Consider the following 22502-nt stretch of genomic DNA (forward strand, 5'->3'; position numbering starts at 1 on the left):
ACAGTCCCACTCAGTGCCTGAATGGAGGCGGGGTGGGGGGCAGGCTGGGACTTGCTCAGAGAGCGGGAGTCAGCACCCCTGCCGAGGCAGGTGCCACACCCCGCAAGAAGATAGGAGTTTGCTCTGGCGGGCGGGGACCTGGGTCTGACTCCCAGCCCAAAGCTGTGGTTGTAATGTGGTCTCCGGCAAGTTCCTTAGGCTTTCTGTGCGTCCATTTCATCTCCTGGAAGCTGTTGTAACTGCCCTTGGGGCTGTCCATCCTGGGTGTCCCGGGGACGTCTGGCAGGACAGCCAGCCTCGGTTCCCCCCACACCCCCACCTTCACTGGTTGAACTTTGCCCTCTTTGTTATCGGTTGCTTCAGCTCACCTGCTGTCTCCATCTGCTGTCCCAGGTGCCCTGAGCATCTGGCTTCCTGTCCAGTTGCCTGCCTCGAGGGCCTGAATGTCCCCAACACCCAGCCCTGGGCCTGCCAGAGGTGTGGTTGTCTTTGTTACCACCATCGTCATTCACGGAGCATTTGCAACGTGCTTCAGAACAGTCCTGTCAAGTAGCTTCTGCTAGTGCCCCATTTTACAGAGGTGGAAACTGAGGTTGGAGAGGGTTAGGTGACAAGCCTTGGTCTCACACAGGGACAGGGTGGTGGAGGTGCTGTGGGTGTGTCTGCTTCCCAAGCTGAGGCCCCCTCACCCCAAGAATACCCGGCCTCTGTCCCCTGCAGTGCCCAGCCCGTGACCAGCCAGTGACCACATCAGGGGAGAACTGACTGGCAGCTGACCTTCCAAGGCTGGGGAGTGGTCCACAGACCCCTTAGCTCCTGAAAACGTGTCTTTTAAGCGCCCGTGTCCCTCTGGGCCTCAGTCTCCCCCTCTGTAAAAGGAACCACCAAACTGGACAGTCTCCAAGTCTCCTCTGGTTTGTGGATTCCCTTGCATCTGATTCTAAATTTCGTTTATCTAACTAGTAAAGCGATGCTGTGAGTTTGGCGTGGCTCTCTGATCAGAGCTCAGAGGCTCAGGCAAGTCAGAGCGAGAACTCACTGGATGGCAGAGGGGGCGGCCCCAGGCGGGGAAGGTGTGCCACATGTTTCGTAAGGACCCTGGCTCTGGGCCTGCCCGACGTTTCTATTTGACTGTCCCCCTCCTTCTCCCCGTCCCTCTGAGGTCACTGGCTGGCTGGTCCACACTGAGCCTCAGCCAGGGCCACCTGCATGCGTCACTGCCTGTGTTCTCTCCTCTCCGTCCAGACTTTGGACTCCCACTTCTTGCCTGGACTCTTGACGACACACTGCGCCCAGCAGAGGGCCAGATGGAGAGTGGGCAGGGACCTCCCCGGACCCTGCAGCGGGCCGTGCAGGCTGGCCGGAAGATCTGCTCTGGTGGAAAGAAGCGGGAGGTGCAGCAGGCCCAGCTGGTGCTGCTGGCAAAGGCTTCCCGCAGCCCTGTGTTCACGGCCCCGGTGATGTCAGCATGTGCTAGGGCTCCTCTTGGGCCCCCTGTGCCCCTCCCCCCCGAAGAGCTGGGAGGCTGGGCACTACCCCATCTCATGGCTGGGATTTCAGACCCCCGAGTCTGGCCCAGGGGTGCCTGGCGCAGGGCTTATGCACGGTACAGCTGGACCTCAGCCGGGAAGCCAGACCCCCTTCTCAAGTGGCAGAAGCCCTTCTGTCGGTGCTCCCTGACCCCGAGCTCATGCCCATTCATCTGGGCACATGGGGAGCTGGGCCGGGTTCCTCCCTGAATCAACGTGGCTGCCCCTTGGTGTGTGGGAATGATGGTATTTTTATTTTTTTCCTTCTTCTTCCTTCCTTCTTCCCTCCCTCATCCTTTCTCTTTCTCCCTCTCCCTGCCACCTCCCTCCTTTCCTTTCTTTTTTTTTTTAAATGACTGTATTTCTCTGCTGCAGGACTGCCCCTGCTCTGCACATGTGCTCCCACGTGACCCTATGATAAAATAGCAAGTCCTTAGAACAAATAGGCCCTTTGCACATTTCGATTTTCCCAATGTGTGCAGTCCGTCTCCGTGGCTTTCCAAAAGGGAAGCAGCCACAGATCTCAATGTCAGACAGTGGCTGGCGCTGCCGTGGAGCCCCGCCATGTAACAAAGATCCGGAGGCCGAGAGATGGGGCAACCGGGACTCCTGTTCTCTGAGGATCTCCACTGGGCGCTGCCGCCCGGGTTTCAGTTCATACTGACTGCCCCCCAGGGTGTTGGGGTGTCCTTTCCTTCTCTTGGAAACCCAAACCACAGAGATTCATTTATCTGCAGCTGTGGCCATTTTTGATGGAAAGAGGGGCTTCTCTCCACCAGGTAGTGGTGGAGAGTTGAGTTGTGGCCCCCGCGGTGGGGGCGCAGAGCAGGCAGTGTGGGTCAGGGAGGCGGGAATGTGGGGAACATGCTCTTCCCCTCCCCTCCTTCCACCCCCTCCTGGTGTGTTTCTCCTGTCTCATGTCAGCGCTCCGGGCCGCTGGACGTGGAGATGGTCCCTGGTAGAGACTTCAGCCTGGGGTGGGCCTGTGGACCTCACACAGCTCTTGTGAAGACCAGCCCAGTTTAGTTCAGTTCAGTCTCTCAGTCGTGTCCGACTCTTTGCAACCCCATGAACCGCAGCACGCCAGGCCTCCCTGTCTGCCACCAACTCCCGGAGTCCACCCATACTCATGTCCATCGAGTCGGTGATGCCATCCAACCATTTCATCCTCTGTCATCCTCTTCTCCTCCTGCCCTCAATCTTTCCCAGCATCAGGGTCTTTTCAAATGAGTCAGTTTTTCGCATCAGGTGGCCAAAGTATTGGAGTTTCAGCTTCAACATCAGTCCTTCCAATGAACACCCAGGACTGATCTCCTTTAGGATGGACTGGTTGGATCTCCTTGCAGTCCAAGGGACTTTCAAGAGTCTTCTCCAACACCACAGTTCAAAAGCATCAATTCTTCGGCACTCAGCTTTCTTTATAGTCCAACTCTCACATCCATGCATGACTACTGGAAAAACCACATGGCCTTGACTAGGCGGACCTTTGTTGACAAATTAATGTCTCTGCTTTTTAATATGGTGTCTAGGTTGGTCATAACTTTCCTTCCAAGGAGTAAGCATCTTCTAATTTCATGGCTGCAATCACCATCTGCAGTGATTTTGGAGCCCAGAAAGATAAAGTCAGCTACTGTTTCCACTGTTTACCCATCTATTTGCCGTGAAGTGATGGGACTTGATGCCATGATCTTTGTTTTCTGAATGTTGAGCTTTAAACCAACTTTTTCACTCTCCTCTTTCATTTTCATCAAGAGGCCTTTTAGTTCTTCTTCGCTTTCTGCCATAAGGGTGGTGTCATCTGCATATCTGAGGTTATTGATATTTCTCTTGGCAATCTTGATTCCAGCTTGTACTTCATCCAGCCCAACGTTTCTCATGATGTACTCTGCATATAAGTTAAATAAGCAGGGAGACAATATACAGCCTGGATGTACTCCTTTCCCGATTGGAACCAATCTGTTGTTCCATGAAGACCAGCCTAGGGGCATGTAAATTAAAGGACATGGACCCTGCTTTCTCTGTGGTCGGGAGACGTCACCATCCTCTACCCTCGTTTGTTGCTTCAAGTTCAACCTGCCAGCCTGCAGCCTTCCCTACCCGCTCAGGAGCCCACCCAGCTTGAGGCCTCCTCTCCTTCACCATCCTGTGAGGGGTCCCTCTCCTCAGGATGGTAATAAGGTTTGGCATCACCATCAGCCTGGCCTTTCAGACCCCACCTCACCCCACCCCCGTCAGTAGGACCCAGCCCTTGCTCCTGGGAGGCCCAGGTGTAGGAGCTGTGGACGGGAGGGCCTGCTAGCAGCGGGGACCTCTCTGCTTGGTGATGGGGCGGCTGGAGCATGGTGGGGGTGGGCCCTGCCTGCTCTGGGCATTGGGGGCAGGGAGCGGGGTCAGGGAACAAGATCGGGAGCCTGTCTACTAGCCACTTACTGGCCGACGTTCTCCACACACGCTGAGCGAGCTTTGACCGTGGGCCAGGCCCAAGCCGGCACCTCGAAGATCTCCCTGTAGCTTCAGCACGTGAGGCTGTTATCATCCCATCTTCTGGATGAAGAAACTGAGCCCCAGGGAGAAGAAATAGCTTGTGGAGGTACCACAGCCCATAGTCATCAGGCCCTGGAACACCTCCCAGTTGCTCCTTGACCTCCTGGCCTCCTGCTCAGTATTAGAGCATCTTTCATATGCATTTGTCCCACGGCTGCAGGAAGGCACGAGTTGCCCTGCGTCTCGTCCTACTGTCTACCCGTCTGGACTCACGAGGGTCCACTGTGCTCTCCCTAACCCTAACCCTAACAGACGCTGAAGCAGTGCTCCCCACGGGCAGGATTGCAGTGAGCCCTCCCGAGGTTCTCTGGGTGCTAGAATGACCTGGTTCCATTAGAATTTGGATCACTTAAGTGCTTCTCACAGAAAAGCACTGCCGTGTTTCAAGAGCTGTGAAAGCCAAGTAGGACCGACTCTGCCTGGGAGGGGACAGAAGTCTGGGGGGCCTTCCTGGAGGAAGGGACAAACGAACCAGGCTCTGAAGGATACGTAGGATTTACCATAGGGGATGGGTGACGGCAAAGACTCAGGGTGATGGCAAAGACTCAGGGTGATGGCGAGGGCCTTCGGGGTCAGATGATGGTGAGAGGTGGCTGGGGTGGGGTGGGGACAGAGCTTGGAGGGGCCTTCCCCAGGGCAGCCTCCTTGCCCCTGTCCAGCTCCTCTGTGGTGAGCCCAGAGGGCACGAGGTGGTGGAGCTGTGCCAAGGTCAGCCAGGATGTCCAGTAATCGTCCCAGCACTCTACCTGCTACCAAGCGATAATGAGAGGGTTTCCATTATTTTCGGGTGAGCGCCCCTGGCAGATGCCGACAGCTAGCAGATGTGTGAGGTCCAAGGTGATTTGCAAGGGACCCGCTCATGTGATGCTCAGTAATGGCATCATGCGACACTGTCACTCAGAGCTTGTCCCAGCCTCCAGGAGGAGGTAAAGGTCAGTTCAAAGAGCCAGTACGCCCACGGGAAGTAGGGGCAAGTCCCCACCCGCTCTGGGAGGGGTCCAGGGAGGCACAGGGGACTGAGAACGTGGCCGCGGTCTCAGAGGGGACGTCCGGCCGGAGCCCTGCTCTGGCTGCCAGGGCCCTGTGGTACGCCCTCTGTCCCCAGGGTTCCAGGGTGTTGGGGGACGGGAAGGCCTGGCCTGTCCTGGAGCTGGGCCCAGCCCAATGCCGATGTCCCTGGGGCTCGCTGCCCTTGGGAGGCCCATGGCAGGCTCTGCCACAGCCCTGAAGCCACGCCTGGCTCCCTCTCTCCTGACATTGGGTTCGTGTGTTCCAGGCCGTTCAAGGCTGAATCTGATATTAAGCAGTGACCCCTCCAAGAGACACCAAGGCTTTGGCTCCTCCACTGTCTTAGTCTGCCGGAACAGAGTACCACAAGCTGGGGGGCTCAGTGACAGAGGTTTATCTGCCCCTAGTCCTGAAGTCTGGGTGTCCGAGATCGAGGTGCCCTAGGGTGGGTTTTTTGGGGGGAGCCCTCTTCTCGGCTTGCTAGGCGGCCCCCTTCGACTGTGCCCTGACGTGGCCTCCTCTCTGTGGTTGCAGAGGGATCCCTGGCGTCTCTGGCTGTGATTCTGTCCTGTCCCGGCCCCACCCTTTCATCCTCTCCTAACCTTCGTTTCCCTCCCGAGGGGGTCAGCCTACGAGATGAGGGGCGGGACACAGTTGAGCCAAGAGCGGCTCGCACGCTGTTTGACCTTCTCAGGTCTCTGCCTCCTGGAGCTCCTGTTTTCTCATCCCTGGGACGGGCTTCTGGTTCTCGTCTCCATAGCTCGCAGACTCAATTTGGCAGGTGCTTAACGCCTTGTGTGCTCCAGGCTCCTGGCCCTGGGGGTGCATGTGGGGGACACAGGGTGTCCAAAGGGGGCTCTGCCCTCAAGGGGTGAGGATGACATCGGATCACAGATACCGACCCCCAGGGCAAGGCTGAATGTAATGTATTCATCCTTTACTATTTTTAATAATAATAATGAATAATGCTTTAGGGCTTCCTTGATGGTTCAGTGGTTAAAAAAATCTACCTACAATGCAGAAGACACAGGAGATGATGGTTCGATCCCTGGGTCGGGAAGATCCCCTGGAGGAGAAAATGGCAACCCACGCCGGTATTCTTACCTGGAGAATCCCATGGACAGAGGAGCCTGGCAGGCTACAGTCCGAAGGGTTGCAAAGAGTCAGACAGGACCGAGCATGTACGCATCCATCCAACCAGTACTTTTTTTACTTTTAGTAATTAAGGAAAATGAAGAGATGACCTGGGGCTCATGCCAGAAAGTGAAAAGAGGGTGTGGTCAGGGACATGAATGGACAGACCTGTGGTGAGGGGCCTTCCCCGAGCATTTCCCACTGCTGTCCAGGGGCTGATTCAGTCCTAAAACTAGTAATTTTATTTTATTTTTAATTGGAGGATAATTACTTTACAACATCGTGTTGGTTTCTGCCATACAACAGCATGAATCAGCCACAGGTGTACATATGTCCCCTCCCTCTTCTACCTCCCTCCCACCCCACCCCACCCCACCCCACCCCTCTAGGTGGTCACAGAGCCCCAGTTTGAGTTCCCTGGGTCATACAGCAAATTCCCACTGGCTATCTGTTTTACATATGGTAGTCTATGGGGTCGCACAGAGTCGGACACGACTGAAGCGACTTAGCAGCAGCAGCAGCAGTATAGAGGTTTCCGTGTTGCTTTCTCCATTTGAGTACTTTTGATTTTAAAGCACTGTGTCTCCAGTAAACGTACGTTGTGTGTCGGTGGAGAACAGCGTCTGCGGTGAGTTGTGTTGTTTACCTGTGTTTCATGGGCATCGGAGCTGTGTTTGGAATAGCAGCTGCGAGGTCCTGTCATCTCACCGTCACACCGAGTGCTCACTGTTCTGAGAAGGTCACATCGTAATCCATTAGCAATAATTAGTCCCCCGGCGCCCGCTGCCTTCTTCCCTCAACTGCTCCATTAACTTGGGTGCGGATCGCACATCCCAGGCGCCAATCCGTGGAAGATCTGTCCGTAATATACAAGGTGATGCTATTAGTTACAATATATTAACTGCCTAATTTAAAAATACAAAAGCTGTCTTTATGAAGGGCAATTAACCACTAAGCGTAATTGATAATTCATAACCCCCTGATTAGGAAAGGCAAATACTGAGAAAGGACTGAATCACCTGGGCTGCTGGTTGCACGACATTGTCAGCCTCTCCGTCTGCGTTTGTTCGCCCTGTCAGTAGGGCCTGACGTTTCTTCCCAGGTCTCACCTGTCGGCTGCGGCGCCTGGGGGGTCTGGAGGCTCACCGTCACGTGGGAGTGCGTGTCTTCACCACCGCGTGGGGTGCAGTGAAGGGGGTGCAGGCTCAGGGCCCCCTCAGGGGAAGTAGTAGGCGTGGTCCTAAGGCAGAGTGCCTCTCACCAGCTGTCATCTGGACTTGCCATCACTCAGTCACTCAGCAAACGCTTGTCAGGGGCCTCCTGTGGGCCCCGCCATCAGACCTCGTTCCTGATCTCATGGAGCACGCGAGTCCGGGAGAGAGACGCTGAACAAGTGCAGACATGAGATGGTTGGAGATACGGGTTAGTGTCAGAAAGAAAAGCAGCCTAGAGACAGAGTGGGCAGCATCGCCCAGATGGTCGGAGAAGGTGACGTTGGACAGACCCTTCACCTTTTCCCTAGGGTTTCTCGGACCTCCTGACTTGCAGCCTGGTGACTTCCATGGCCCTCCCATGCCATGGCCCGGGATGCATCCAGGGAGGGCCCCGTGTGCTCCAGACCAGGCCAGGTAGCCGGCCCGCTGGCCCCCTTGCTATTGCAGGGTCCCCCTTCCTTCTGGGGGTCCCTGTTCCTTTGTCTCCTTGCTTCCCTTCCAGTCTCAGCTCCAGAGCTGTCTCCTCCCCGGGGAGGCCTCCTGTCCTGCCCACGTTGCCTGGCCGTCCTGTCTCCTCACCTCTTTGGTCTTTCCCGTCACCTCTCGTCCTGATTCCAGTGCCCCTCCTCTGTGCAGTCTCCCACCTTACGCATCGACTGAGGGTCTGGGGTCAGAGAGCCCACCTGCGGGCACTGCGGCGTGTCCATGTGCCAGTCAGTAGGTGCTCAGTCGCTGTTGGCAGAAGGGTTCAGTGTTATTTCCCTGGCTTCTCTCTGGGCGTCGGCTTTTGTGACTTGGCCTTCGCAGAGCCTGCCCGGGTGCAGCGGGGCTGCAGGGCCTCCCGTGAGCCCGGACAGGCTGTCGGAGCTGCTGACGCCGCGGGCATCCCCGGCTCCTGTCCCGTTAGCTCGCCCGTGCACCCGATGCCTCTGTCTGGCCGACCTGTCTTCAGTGACAGCGGCGAGACAGCACACTTCAGGCGTGGTCCCCGGCCTTTGCGTTTTGGAGAAATGTGGACACTCAGGGGTCAGCTCAGGTGCTCAGTGGAGATGCTCACTGGTGGCAGGGCCCGGAGGGGTGGCCGGGACGCTCAGAGGGGACCTCCACCAGGCTGAGCAGCGTGGTGCGGTGAGGTGCGGGGAGGTGTCGAGTGGGTCCCGGGAGGCGGGCGGATTGGCACGTGTGAAGAGGCGGTGTGTCCCGGGTGGAGGGGCATGGCCATGAGCCAGGCAGAAGCAGAGGTCACGTGGGAACTCGGGGCGTCTCAGGTGTGCCGAGCTCAGCGAGGATGAGAAGGGTCTTCTCCAGCTCAGAAACCCCAGGGTCCGGTGAGGCTGTCGAGGCCCAGTTCAGGGGCCCGTGGAGACCCGGCTTGCTCTGGACTGTTCCCCTGGAGAAGAAGCACCCATCCACGCCCCTCCCCGGGCGGCCGGGCTGCCTGCTGACAGCCCCCTCCCCGGCCTGTCTCCCCTCTGCAGGCTGAAACGGTCCCGGCTGAAGGTGAGATTTTGCACCAATGAGTCGCAGAAGTCGCAGGCAGACCTGGTGGGGCTGCTGCGGCAGCTGGGCTTCGACGTCTCCGAGGGCGAGGTGACCTCCCCAGTCCCCGCCGCCTGCCTGATCCTGCAGCAGCGAGGCCTGCGGCCACACCTGCTCGTCCACGATGGTAGGCCCCCCTTGGGCCGCTGGGGGGGTGAAGGCGCCCCCTTTCCAGCTGGGGGCTGGGGAGGACACAGAGGGAGCACCTGGCCCTTGTTAGACCCGTGGGCCTTGGTGCTGGGACTCTGGCCCCATCCATCCTGGCATCATCCTGGGCCCAGGGGTCGGGGTGGTGGTGGGTGGTGGTCAGAGGCAGGGTCCATATGGCTCCTTGGAGGCAGGAAAACCCTGAGTCTGTTTTCTGTGATCCAGGATGGAGCAAGGTGGCATGAAATTGTCAAGGGGGCAAGATTTTATCCTCTGGGGTCTGTGTCTGTGTGTGTGAGAGAGAGAGAGAGATAGACAGACAAATAGAACAGATGCAAAGTTAGGTCTGTAGGTTTCGGAACCGTATTTGTAAAAACCAGCCCCACGTGCTGGCTAATGGCACAGGTTTACTTGCTAACATCAGTCTGAAGGCAAGGATAGAGTCCCTTTGACCCTCAGCTGGGAGTTTTGCTGAAATGAAGAAGAAAGAACAGTATTACCTGGCACCTTCTGAATATTTAAAAAGAAGAGACAATACATGCTTCAGAATTCAGGACACCTTTCTGTTGTTGTCTTCCTGCTTTCTTCCTCTGCGCTTGGCGTTGTTATTTACAAACCTGCGGCAGAGGCAAGCACGCTTTTCTACCCCTGGACAGGGGTAGGGGACTCCCAGAAATGGAGAGAGCTCCTGAAGGTCTGGAGGCCGAGTCCACAGCTCTGGCGCCAGTTGAGGGCGACATGCCCAGCCTTTGGAAACTGTTTTTCTCGAAATGCTTCCTCTGTGATCTGGGATCCTTGCCAGTGTCTTTAGAACAGGTCCTTAAAGAAACAGAAAGATTTAAGAGAGAAAAACCTCCCCTCCCCGGGGCAGGGGCAGAGGGAGGGGTCGGGGTGGACCTACCAGAGATGAGAGGGAAACTCAGCGTTCCCCTTGAAGACAACGTTCATCAGTGAGTCCAAGAGGCAGATGTTGGAGCTCAAGAAGCTGTGGGGGAAGCCAGGCACCCTTCGTCACCTGTACTCTTGCGTCTGTGTTTTGCATATGTGTCCCTGTCTTTTCAATCGTTTTCAGGTTTTATTGTCGATGAATTCCACCTCCCCCTCCCCAACTTTTTGTTATGAGGATTTTCAAACAGACAGCAAAGCTGAAATAATTTTATTTGGAATATTTGTTTGCCCTTCACCTTGACTTTACCAATGACATTTTGCCATGTTTTCTATATGAGACATCTCCCCATCCGTCCATCCATCTATCCACCTTTATCTTTCTGATGCATCTCAAAGTCTCTTGCAGACTTTGGTGGTGGTGGTTATTCCTAAGTCCTTCAGTTGTGTCCAATTCTTTGCGACCCCATGGACTGTAGCCTGCTAGGCTCCTCTGTCCATGGGATTTCCCAGGCAAGAACACTGGAGTGGATTGCTATGCCCTCCTCCAGGGGATCTTCCCGACCCAGGGATCAAACCCTTCTCTCTCCCTCTTTTCAGGAGTCCGCTCGGAATTTGATCAGATCGACACGTCCAACCCAAACTGTGTCGTAATTGCAGACGCTGGAGAAGGCTTTTCTTATCAAAACATGAATAAAGCTTTCCAGGTGCTCATGGAGCTGGAAAACCCTGTGCTCTTCGCACTGGGAAAAGGGTAAGTCAGCTGGGGGGGGAGTCGTTTCCGGCCACTCCGGGCGATGCTCCATGGGTCTCTCTGACTTAAGGAATCAGCAGAGAAGCTAGGAAGGGTGGGCATGGGGTGGACGCAGTGTGGTTCCTTCTTCCTTCCCTCTCCTTTTCTTGCCTTTTCCCCATCATTTCGTCATCCCTGTCTTTTGATAATTTTTGAGCAGAGACCTGGTCTTCAGCTGGTTGGTTAGGCTTCCCCATGACCACAAGGCTGGGAGTGGCTGGGGGCAGGGGCGGGTCACTGCAGAGGAGACCCCTGGAGATCAGGGCGGCCGTCCCGAGTTTCCTTCATTGTCACAGGACACAGCACAGCGCTGATGGGTTGTGCCAAGGAGACGGACGCCCGAGCAGTGAAAATAGGCTTGAGGGCCTGTGGGCTCTTGTCTGGGCCCCACACCTCTGGTCGCGGAGCAGCCTGTCAGCTTCTGATTTTGTCACCAACGTGTTCGTCCGAGTCTGCAGCCTGGGCCTCACCGTCTCTTTCAAAACACTGTGTTGATTATTTCTCTTAACCTCTTTTATCACCAAGAACAACACATCTTCACTGAAGAAAAACTGTTGAATACAGATGAGTGAAAAGAGGAAAAGAGCATTTTCAGTCCCACTTCAGGAGAGAACAGCAGTCAGCATTTTTGTGTGTGTCCTTCCCAGCAGTTTTCTGTGCAGAAATCATTACGCGTGGTGTGTTCACAGCATCAGTATCTAACTCAACCTAGTTCTGCCTCGCGGTTTTAGTGGTTCACCGTATATTTTGTGAACCACTTTGCATATAATAGGGCTTCCCTCGTAGCTCAGGGGGTAAAGAATCCACCTGCAATGCGGGAGCCCCAAGTTCAATCCCTGGGTTGGGAAGATCCCCTGGAGGAGGGAATGGCAGTCCACTCCAGTACTCTTGCCTGGAGAATCCTATGGACAGAGGAGCCTGGAGGGCTACAGTCCACGGGGTCGCAAAGAGGCAGACGTAACTGAGTGACTAACACTTCCATGTGAGAAGTAGATGTCTCTGCAGCGAGGTTATTCCTGTTAATTTTTTTTACAGGCTCTCCTGGAGTTGTAGGTTGTTTCTGATTTTCTCCCTGAGTAAGGCCGTGATCAGCCTCTTTCTGGCATTTCGGGTGAGGTGTGTTTTTTGAGGTTCTTCGTGCATGTTGCCAAGTTGCTTTCCAGAAAGCGATGCAGGTTTCTTCTGTCCCCCATGGAAGCAGCACTAGGGTTTTAGAGTCACAGGGGTGCTGTGGAACCCGACCCCAGCGTTGCGTGCAGGGCAGGAATTCTGTGGCTGTCTCTGGGGCAGCCTTTCCCAGCTTAGGTGCTTCTGGTGACTGGGGACTTCCTACCTCTGCTTGCTGAACAGGGGTGGCTATTCCAGTAGACATGAGGGGGGCCTTTTTATCTGGCTGCTGGCCATTGCTAAGCCCTCTGTGTAGTTCACTGTGTTTAGTTCTGACCACGACACTGTGAGCTGTGGGCAGCATCATTGCCATTGTGCAGATGGGTGTATCAAGGCACAGGGAGGTGAGGTAGGCCACGGTCACCCCATCGGTCAGTGCAGGGGTGGCCAGGAGTGCTTCCAGAGCCTGAGCTCTGTCACTTTTCGGCTCCGTTCTGGAGCAGGTTTTGGGTCCACACAAGATCTTAAGTTTTTTTGAGGTCGTTTTAAAAATTGGAAGACTTTACGTAAAATAACTGGATTTCTGGATTCTCTTGAAACATCAGAATATCTGAGGGTACTCGCCCCACATTCCCGAATGCGCTGCCGCTCGGTGGAGCCACTGGTCCCTCAGCTCTGGTGCTGCGGAGACCCCACTGTGACCTCCTGCCCATCTCCAGTCTTCAGGGTCGGCTGACGTTCATCTTGTACCAAGAGAAATATTGTACATCTTGTACAGTAGAGAAATATTTCTTCATGGCTGTGCTTCTTTTAAAATAGGCAAGTGAAAGAGATTTAAAGAAAGAGAAGATACGTTTCTCTTGTTGCTGTTGTTCAGTTGCTAAGTCCTGTCCAGCTCTTTGCAACCCCACGGACTGCAGCATACCAGGCTTCCTTGTCCTTCTTTATCTCCCAAAGTTTTGCTCAAACTCATGTCCATCGAGTTGGTGATGCCATCTAACCATCTCATCCTCTGTTGTCCCCTTCTCCTCCTGTCTTCAGTCTTTCTCAGCATCAGGGTCTTTTCCAATGAGTCAGTTCTTCGCATCAGGTGGCCAAAGTATTAGAGCTTCAGCTTCAGCATTAGTCCTTCCAATGAATATTCAGGACTGATCTCCTTTAGGATGGACTGGTTGGATCTCCTTACAATCCAAGGGACTCCCAAGAGTCTTCTCTAACACCACAGTTCGAAAGCATCAATTCTTTGGCACTCAGTCTTCTTTATGGTCCAACGCTCACATCCATACATGACTACTGGAAAGAACATAGCTTTGACTAGACGGACCTTTGTCTTGCTGCAAATATTCCAGTGTGTTTATCATGCAAAAAATTGTATCCTGTGTTAGTCAGTGGTCTCCAGAGAAACAGAACCAACTGGGTGTGGTGATGTATATACAAACAGTTCTTGACTTAGCAGTGGTTCAAATGATAACTTTTCGATTTGGTTATAGTATGAAAGTTATGCATGGTCAGAAAAACTACTTCTAATTTTGAATTCTGATCCTTTCCCACATGCAATGCAGTCCTCTCTTGTGATGCAGGGCAGATGCTGGGCACTGGCTGCTCCCGGGCAGCCACATGACCACGAGGGTCAACAGCTAATACATGTACGAACATTCTGTACCCAGACCACCATTCTGAGTTTCACTTTCAGTAATAAATTACATGAGATATTCAGTGCTTTATTATAAAATAGACTTTGTGTCAGATGATTCTGCCCAACTATAGGCTAATATAAGTGTTCTGAGCACATTTAAAGTAGGCTGGGCTTATTAAATGCATTTTTTAAAAAATGCATTTTTGACTTAACGATATTTTCAGCTTGTGATGCGTTTATCAGAACATAACCCTGTCATAGGTTGAGGAAGATGGGTATATAAAGAGAAATTGATTGTGGAGGCTAGGTTTTTCCTGCATAGGCCAGCAGGCTGGAGACTTAGGGAAGAGTTGCCATCTGAGTGCCAAGGTTATCCGCCAGCAGGTTCCTTCTTGTTTGAAGAAGTCAGACTTTGTTTTGGTTGGGCCTTCAACTAATTGGACGAGGCCCACCACATTATGGAGGGCAATCTGCTTTACTGAGTCTACTGATTTAAATGTGAATGTCATCCAAGAAACATCTTCTCAGAAGCATCCAGGATACCATTAGACCAAATATCTGGGCAGCTTGGCCCAGCCAAGTTGACATAAAATTAGCTGCCACAGTTCCTTGCTGGTCTTACCTTCTGCGGTTTCAGTTCAATTCAGTTCAGTCACTCACTTGTGTCTGACTCTTTGCGACCCCGTGAATCGCAGCACGCCAGGGCTCCCTGTCCATCACCAACTCCCGGAGTTCACTCAGACTCATGTTCTTCGAGTCAGTGATGCCATCCAGCCATCTCATCCTCTGTTGTCCCCTTCTCCTCCTGCCCCCAATCCCTCCCAGCATCAGACTCTTTTCCAATGAGTCAACTTTTCGCATGAGGAGGCCAAAGTACTGGAGTTTCAGCTTTAGTATCATTCCTTCCAAAGAAATCCCAGGGCTGATCTCCTTCAGAATGGACTGGTTGGATCTCCTTGCAGTCCAAGGGACTCTCAAGAGTCTTCTCCAACACCACAGTTCAAAAGCATCAATACTTTGGCGCTCAGCTTTCTTCACAGTCCAACTCTCACATGACCACTGGAAAAACCATAGCCTTGACTAGATAGACCTTTGTTGACAAAGTAATATCTCTGCTTTTGAATATGCTATCTAGGTTGGTCATAACTTTTCTTCCAAGGAGTAAGCGTCTTTTAATTTCATGGCTGCAGTCCCCATCTGCAGTGATTTTGGAGCCCCCCAAAATAAAGTCTGACACTGTTTCCACTGTTTCCCCATCTATTTCCCATAAAGTGATGGGACCAGATCCCATGATCTTCGTTTTCTGAATGTTGAGTTTTAAGCTAACTTTTTCACTCTCATCTTTCACCTTCATCAAGAGGCTTTTTAGTTCCTCTTCGCTTTCTGCTATAAGGGTGGTGTCATCTGCATATCTGAGGTTATTGATATTTCTCCTGGCCATCTTGATTCCAGCTTGTGCTTCTTCCAGCCCAGCATTTCTCATGATGTACTCTGCATATAACTTAAATAAGCAGGGTGACAATATACAGCCTTGATGTACTCGTTTTCCTATTTGGAACCAGTCTGTTGTTCATGTCCAGTTCTAACTATTGCTTCCTGACCTGCATACAAATTTCTCAAGAGGCAAGTCAGGTGGTCTGGTATTCCCATCTCTACGGTTTAGGTCACTGCGAACCACAGAAGCTGGCCAGCTTGACTCTTTTACATTCCTGCCTTGGTCCTGTAGGCTTCCCTAAAGTTACCAACTCCTCGCTAAAGAACAGCACAATTAAGAAGTTTTGTTATTACTCATTTATGTTAAAACTTTTTTCTTCAAAATTATCTTTAATTATTAAAAATTATTTTTCCAGATCAGGGATAGTAGTTAAAATAGGTATGTGGTTGAAAAAGAAAAAAATATATATGGTATCAGTTTCTTTTAGTTTTGTACTTCTATAATAAATTCAGTAGTAGGCAAAGATGTGTTTTCCAAGTAAGCAGCTAGTGAGGAGGTCACTAGCTGCTGGGGGTTCTGACTTGGGCTGTTGGTTGGATGCTCAGAAGTCAGAGAAAGGAGCCGGCAGCTTCTGGGCTTAGGTCGTTGCCCCTTGGGACAGCCCAAGGATGCAGGAAGCTGTCACACCCAGGTAAGGGTCACCGGGGATGAGGGGCCGTCCTTCACCTGAGTGGGGCCACGAGGTGCCCCCAAGGAGGCAGGGTGGTGGATTCACTGGGGCAGAATGTCCTCGTCCTGAAAACGGAGTGATTTACATTTGGCATCTGTTTGGACCGAGAGTGGGAATTGCCTTTGTAATTTCTTCTGTCATGCCTCCGTCAGAAAATTAAGCTGTTTACGCGACAGACTATGGAAGGTTAATGGCTCTTGTGGGAAAGGTCAAGTGGTCATTTTGAAGGGAGGCTGTGCTGAATAATCGGAAGGGAGGGCAGAGGAATAAAGCATAAAATCTATCTGACTGCTGCTCTCCGGCTTTTTCCTGTCTTTCTGGAATCCACAGTTTCTTCTTTGTGGCTGGAGTACTCAGGTTCAAGCCTGACCTGCTGTGGCTTTTATTATGCCAGTAACAGAAGATAAATATATCAAATCTCTTGTGTTTGGGGAATAAGAAAAATTAACTTGGGTACTAGTATTTACTGTATCCCTAAAAATGTTTTGGGCCAACAGATGGCTTTCTTAAGATGCCTTTTTGTTTTCCTGGATGAATAAGAAATAAAGACAAGTTCTCGGCCCTATGAAAGCAAGTCCACGTTTAGTATAAAAAGAAATATTAAGGTTTCTAGATTTATGCAAGTCAGTTTTTTTCTTTAGGTTCTAAAAATCAGTGTGGCAAAGAGAGGGTTTTGATTGGATCTTTTCAGCTGCATGTTCCGATTCTTCTTCCCACCGGGACTAAATTTAAACTGAAGAAGGTACAGTACCTGTCACTCTGGAAGGAAGACTCGGGGGAGGGTGCATCGGGCAGAAGCGGTGCGGCGTGGGTGTCCTTGGGAGGCCCTTCCACAGTGCGCCTCCCACCTCCTGCAGCCGGCTCAGAGCTGAGCCTGTCCTGGGCCAGAGGCTCCTAGAATCCTCAGCTCCAGACAGAGCCGTGTGTGCTGCAACAGAGCGGCCTTGTTTCATAATTTTTTCCTTGGCGCCTGGGCTGTCCTCTCCTGTGCTGGCTGCATTCTTTCCTCGGTTCTGTCCTCGGTGCCCCGGCTGTCTTCAACGTGTCCTGCCCTCAGCCCCCCCCACCCCCCCCAGCTCCCTTCCCTCTCACCCTGGCTGGGCATTTCCTGGAGCGTAGGGGACAAGGGGGGTGGACAAGGGGGTGCCTCTGGGCATCTGATGGACTCCCGTGCGCCTGGAGTGGCATCTGGCACTCAGGGTCCTCAGGAAGGTACCAAGTCTGAGAGCCCCCGGGTCTAGACCCCTCCACTCGTCCCCCTTGACCTTCAGGCCTCAGCTTTGATGCCTCCTCCTCTGGGACGCCTCCCTGCCGCCCCCCTCCCCAGCATGCCTGGCCTTCCCCACACAGAGTGCACAGAGCACCGGGTTCCGCTTGCCGTCACCCAGGTCCTATTCTTTCATATTTGTCTGTGGATCTGTCCGCTTCCCCACCAGACAGGGAGTCCCTGGGGAGCAGCCTGGGTCTGAGAGTGTCCCCTGCAAAGGGGTGTGGGACAGCTTCGTCCTACGTTTGGGGAACTGAGTTAGTGGATGCCAGCGGCCCCCCCGAGAGAGCCCAGGCCCCATTACCCGGTGTCTGGGGTTGCTTGATGTTTCTCTGGAGCTTGGCCCCTCCTCTGCCTCTTGGCCACATTTGGCTTTACTTGGCCAGTCCTTCAAACCCTGGACCCGACTGAGGGAATCATCATACCCAAATAGTTTATTGTGGAACTGGGGAAAAATAAAAGCAAACGCTATTTTGAGGCTGTTTAAATGCAGGATAGATGTCTGGAGTCCAGACTTAAGACCAAGATAGTTAGGAACCTCTAAGCCTATGTTTTGGGGCAACGCTTTTAAAAGGGGGGCTCCCTTGGTGGCTCAGACAGTAAAGAATCTGCCTGCAGATGCAGGAGACCTGGGTTCAGTCCCTGGGTCAGGAAGATCCCCTGAAGAAGGGAATGGCAACCCACTCCAGTATTTTTGCCTGGAGAATTCCATGGACAAAGGAGCCTGGCAGGCTACAGTCCATGGAATCGTGAAGAGTCAGACACGACTGAACGACTGACACTTTCACTTTCCTTAAAAAGGGGATCGTTGGCGTCCCCAGCTCCATAAGCAGCGGTGGCTCTCTCCTGGCTCCCAGGCACCTTCCTGCATGTGTGCAGCTTCCCAGCCGGGCCACGTCCTCCTGGCAAACCCCTAGCGTGCAGAGCCTTGGACCCTGACCGAGAGGCCCGGGTTGACTTGGAGACTGGGTCCGTTCGTGATGGAAGAGGCCCCCGCGGCTTTAGCAGTCCGGCTCTGATCTGCCTGGCCCGAGGCAGTGGCAGAGGGGACCAGCCCTTGCCAAGGCTAAGAGTTTGGTTGCAGCCCAGCCTGCGTCCGGACAGAAGCTTCCGGGGCAGGCAGTGAGGATGCAGAAAGGGTGCGCGCTTCTCCCACCCGAGGGGCCGGGTGATCGCTGGGGGTGGCCAGGCTCTTGCAGCCTTGGAGGCCTCAGGTGGGGCCCAGAAGGGCAGGCAGAGTCCCTGGATGCTGCAGAGCTAGAGGAAGGAAGCTGCTAGAAGCAGCTTCCGGGAGCTCGGTCCCACCATTTCCAGTAGACACAGGACAGGGTCTGGCCCCCACAAACTGGAAAGGCCTGCGTTCATTCTTTCTTCCCTGGCTCATATCTTATTGCCCATCTCAGTCTGGGTAGCTACATTTTTGGAGTGGTTTCTTCAACCCAGGTATCACATTAGGAACTTTGTCTGCATGGTTTTGCTCAAGCCTCACAGCAGCCCACGAGGGTAGGCACTGGACCTTCTTTTGACCAATTTTACAGAATAGGAAACTGAGGCCCAGAGGGCATACGCAACCCAGAGTCCCACAGTTAAAAGCAAGTCAGAAGAGGGTTTGAACCCTGAAGTCAGCAGGCTTCACCAGTCTTCTCTTTACTTTTCCACATATGCTGCTTATTTTTGTCATTCTTTTAGATTCCACGTATAAGTGATATCGTATGGCGTTTGTCTCTCTGTCTGACTTCCTTTACTTGGTGTGATGATCTCTAGGTCCGTGCATGCTGCTGCAAATGACTTTCTTTCTTTATGGCTAAGTAATACCCCACCGTGTGTGTGTCACGCCTTTCTCCATTCATCTGTCCAAGGGCATTTGGGTCACGCGCATGTTGTCTCATGTCTCCCAGATTCGACGGTCGTGGGAAGGGGGAGGGGTAACTGGTGTGATGGGTCTCAATCTCTTCAGAGCCACACAGAGCAAACCACCTTCTCCCCACTTTGTAGTCAGCTGTGCTCCGAGAGAGCTGGGCTTGGTCACCGTGTGCCCCGAGGGGTCTGCGTGTGGCCTGGGCACGGTGCTCACAGGAGGGAAGAGGTGAGACCATCTTGGGAGGTGCTGCCGGGAGCCAAGCCGTCTCAGCCTCCAGCGAGACGGGGAAGAAACAGTTGTCGTCTCATAGAAGCATCTGGCGCCCGTGAGGCCTGGCACCTCTCCTGACCCTCCGGCTGCTAGGAGATGCTGTGGAACTAATGGAGTTTTCTTCTCCAGGCAGCAATTAGGGGTTAATTATTAGCAATTAGGGGTTTGCCACATGCTCTGTGGACCGGCTGCCCTTTCCCAGAACATAGGTCACTTGTGTTTCTCTGTGTTAGCAACTGGACCCAGCTGCCCCCGGGGTCCCTTGTTCATCACTGTGGTGGGGTGCCCACACGGCTGGCAGCAGGGGGCCATTCTGACTGAGAGCTGCCGGCCCCCCATCTCTCCCCTCCGCCTCCTCCCCCCGCCCCGCCCCGGTGTGCTGGCCACTGCTGGGCTCTGTTGTGCTGACCCCCGTCCGTCACTCTCAGCATGGCGTCTGCCCTCACCCTGGCCCGTGACAGCCCTCTTGGGCCAGCCCAGAACCAGGACAGGGCGGTTTTTCCCTTGGCGCTTCCCAGGTCCCTGGGCTCAGCTCACCCTGTTCCCCTTGGCTCTTTTCTAGACGCTACTACAAGGAGACCTCTGGCCTGATGCTCGATGTCGGTCCCTACATGAAGGCGCTTGAGGTACCTGCCTGGGTCCCCCTGACCTTCTTCCAGTCTCAGGGCCTTCTGGGATGTCCTGGTCTTCCTGGAGAAGACGGGGTGCTCGGAGTCCCAAGTGCCTTTGTTTTCCAAGTTGGACGCCGTGTTTGCGGCTTCAAGCCTGGCCCTCCACCTCCTCTGGAGCTTGGCCCCTCAGCTGCGCTGGTCATCCCCCTGCTCCCTGTCGTTCCCTCCCCATCTGCCTCCCAGGACCCTGATCCCGCACCCCCGGCCTCTGCCCCGCTGGCCCTCCCGGCGTGCTCTGCGCCTCTCCTCTGGGTTCTTGACTCCTTAAGATCCCTGTGCACCTGCCTCGTCCCTCGCCCTGCTTTTCTGCAGCACCTCAGACTCCGTGTGTGCTAGCTGGACTCCTTCCCAGTCCCCTCCTCCAGTTTCCAGGGCCAGGCTCAGCTGGGCTCCCCGCCCAGGTCAGCCCCGGGTCACTGCCACCTTGGCACCTGCCTACCTGCACTCAGGTGGGAGGGCTGGGGCCCTGGGCCTTTTATCTGCTGGAGGAGGACCTGAGACAGAGCTGGGGGAGGGGAGAAGTGGGGAGGGGAGAAGTGAAGGGAGGAGAAGCGGGAATGCAGAGGAGAGCCCCTAACGCCCCAGAGGTTGTCTGGCCCTCGGGCAGGTGGCAGGGGCCTGGTAGGGGTGCCCCCAGCACCCTGGGCAGCCTGGCTGTGGCGCTCACCCACAAGGCGTGCCTCTGGGCTGCGTGTCTTGCCCCTTGGAGGCCCCTGGGTGCACACTGGGGCCTTTTCTTTTTGATTCCCCAGGGGAGGATTTCACCAGGCCAGGGTTCCCCCCTACCACCCCTTGGTCCCCAGCCCACGCCATGTCCTTCTCTCTCCCCCAGTATGCCTGTGGTATCGAAGCTGAGGTGGTGGGAAAGCCTTCCCCCGAGTTTTTCAAGTCCGCCCTGCAAGAGATGGGGGTGGAAGCCCATGAGGTAAGCCGGCTCCCCACGAAGTGTGTATGTGGAGGCAGCTGTCGGGGGAGGCCAGAGTGCTCCCCGGGGGCAGCCTGGGTGCGTGAGATGAATCTGGGGGCTCAGGCAGCCAAGCTGGTATCCCCCTCCCTCCTCCATCCCCAGGCATGAGAGCTGATCTGACTGGGAAGATGGGGCAAGACAGCCAAGGAGGCCCACTGAACATTCTCAACCTATCAAATCAGTATCAGTGTAAGGGTTCAGTCCCTGAGTCGGGAGGATCCCCTGGAGAAGGAAATGGCAACCCACTCCAGGATTCTTGCCTGGGAAATCCCAAGGACAGAGGAGCCTGGTGGGCTACAGTCCACAGGGTCGCAAAGAGTCGGACAGGACTTCGCAACTAAACAACAGTGAGAAAGAGAAATGCTTGTGGCTTTTCCTAAGATTTTTGCTGCCTCTTTGGAAGGATTAGAATTGACAAGTCTGGTCAGTGTACTGAAACTACTTCATTGGAAAGACAATGTCCAGCAAGATGAAAAGAATATGCAGGAATAAAATCATGCACCTGGCCACCCTTACATTACAGCTTGTTTTTCTGACCACACCGGTCGGCCTGCGGGATCTTAGTTCTCCGACCAGGAATTGAACCCATGCTTCCTGCGTTGGGAATACAGAGTCTTAACCACTGGACCACCAGGGAAGTCCCACATTATAACTGCTTTTGACACATACATCTCCGAAGGAAAAAAAAAAAGCAGTTATGATTTTAGTGTCCTCCCGCCCCGCTTCCCGGGTAGAGTGAGCCGGTCCCCTCCGGCCGGTGGGGTCCTGACAGCGTCGTTGAAGAAACAGCGGGTATGTGTCTGCAGGCGGCCTGGGACTCCTGCTGTCCGTTTTGGACAGGGCACCACGGGACCGTGTCAGCATCCTATGGCAAGGCTGGTGCCCCCAGGGTCCCCTTGCTGCTTCCTCCCTGTTGGACCGGAATTTCCCACACGTGCTCCAGTCTAGAGCGCTGGTCTCTCACGATGCTTAGAAAAAGAGCATACAGCCGTGAAGTCTGGAAACCCCGCACCCAAACCGCGCCTGGAAATCAGAAAGCACAGGTCTCTGGGGTCCCTCACGGGCAGTACCCTGTGAGGCTGGTAGAGCAGGAATTTATTTCACTCGTTCAAAACACAAGTTTTGAAGGTGACAGGAATAAATAACCTGGTTTACTCGACTTCAGTTCATCGTGACAAATGTTAAAATTCGTTTTCTTGTGGCAAATTTCAAACATGCACAAAAGCAGAAAGACACAGTGATTCTCCTCATCTGTCTATCACGCAGATGCAACATTTAAAAGATTATATCATATTCCCTTCTTCTATCCCTTTTTGTTCTTTTTGGAAATTTACTTTTTTTTTTTTTTTTTTTGCTGCTGTATTATAAAGCAAATCCCGTACTTAATGTTACAGCCTTTCAGATCGTAGTATGCCTTTCAAAAAGAGATGGTTGTTTTTGACCTGATTGCAGTGCATTAAGACATTTACCAGTAATGAAAAAGCACAAAAAGTTGTTCAGCATCATCTCTCATTCAGGAAATGCAAATCAAAACCACAGTGAGATCCCTCCTCACACCCACTTGGACCACCATAATAGTTTAAAAGGAAAATAACAAGCGTTGGGAGGATGTCAAGTCAAGTCAATCCTAAAGGAAATCAGTCCTGAATGTTCATTGGAAGGACTGATGCTGAAGCTGAAACTCCAATACTTTGGCCACCTGATGCGAAGAACCAACTCATTGGAAAAGACCCTGATGCTAGGAAAGGTTGAAGGCGGGAGGAGA

General features: G+C 53.6%; 1 protein-coding gene across 5 annotated transcripts in view; it reads left to right on the forward strand.

The window, feature by feature from the left end:
• The window catches only part of LHPP (phospholysine phosphohistidine inorganic pyrophosphate phosphatase), a 127087-nt gene that overhangs the window by 7929 nt on the left and 96656 nt on the right, over positions 1-22502 (forward strand). For 4 of the 5 annotated variants that reach the window (XM_055560911.1, XM_055560913.1, XM_055560912.1 and 1 more), the window contains exons 2-5: positions 8908-9095; positions 10601-10754; positions 19662-19725; positions 20603-20695. In XM_055560911.1, the coding sequence (XP_055416886.1) occupies positions 8908-9095; positions 10601-10754; positions 19662-19725; positions 20603-20695 (499 nt within the window). Of the gene's footprint in view, positions 1-8907; positions 9096-10600; positions 10755-19661; positions 19726-20602; positions 20696-20839; positions 21895-22502 lie in introns of those variants that run through there. The other variant, XM_055560914.1, reaches the window with a different exon arrangement.

This window comes from Bubalus kerabau, chromosome 22, assembly GCF_029407905.1.
Source record: "Bubalus kerabau isolate K-KA32 ecotype Philippines breed swamp buffalo chromosome 22, PCC_UOA_SB_1v2, whole genome shotgun sequence".
Lineage (NCBI taxonomy): Eukaryota > Metazoa > Chordata > Mammalia > Artiodactyla > Bovidae > Bubalus > Bubalus kerabau.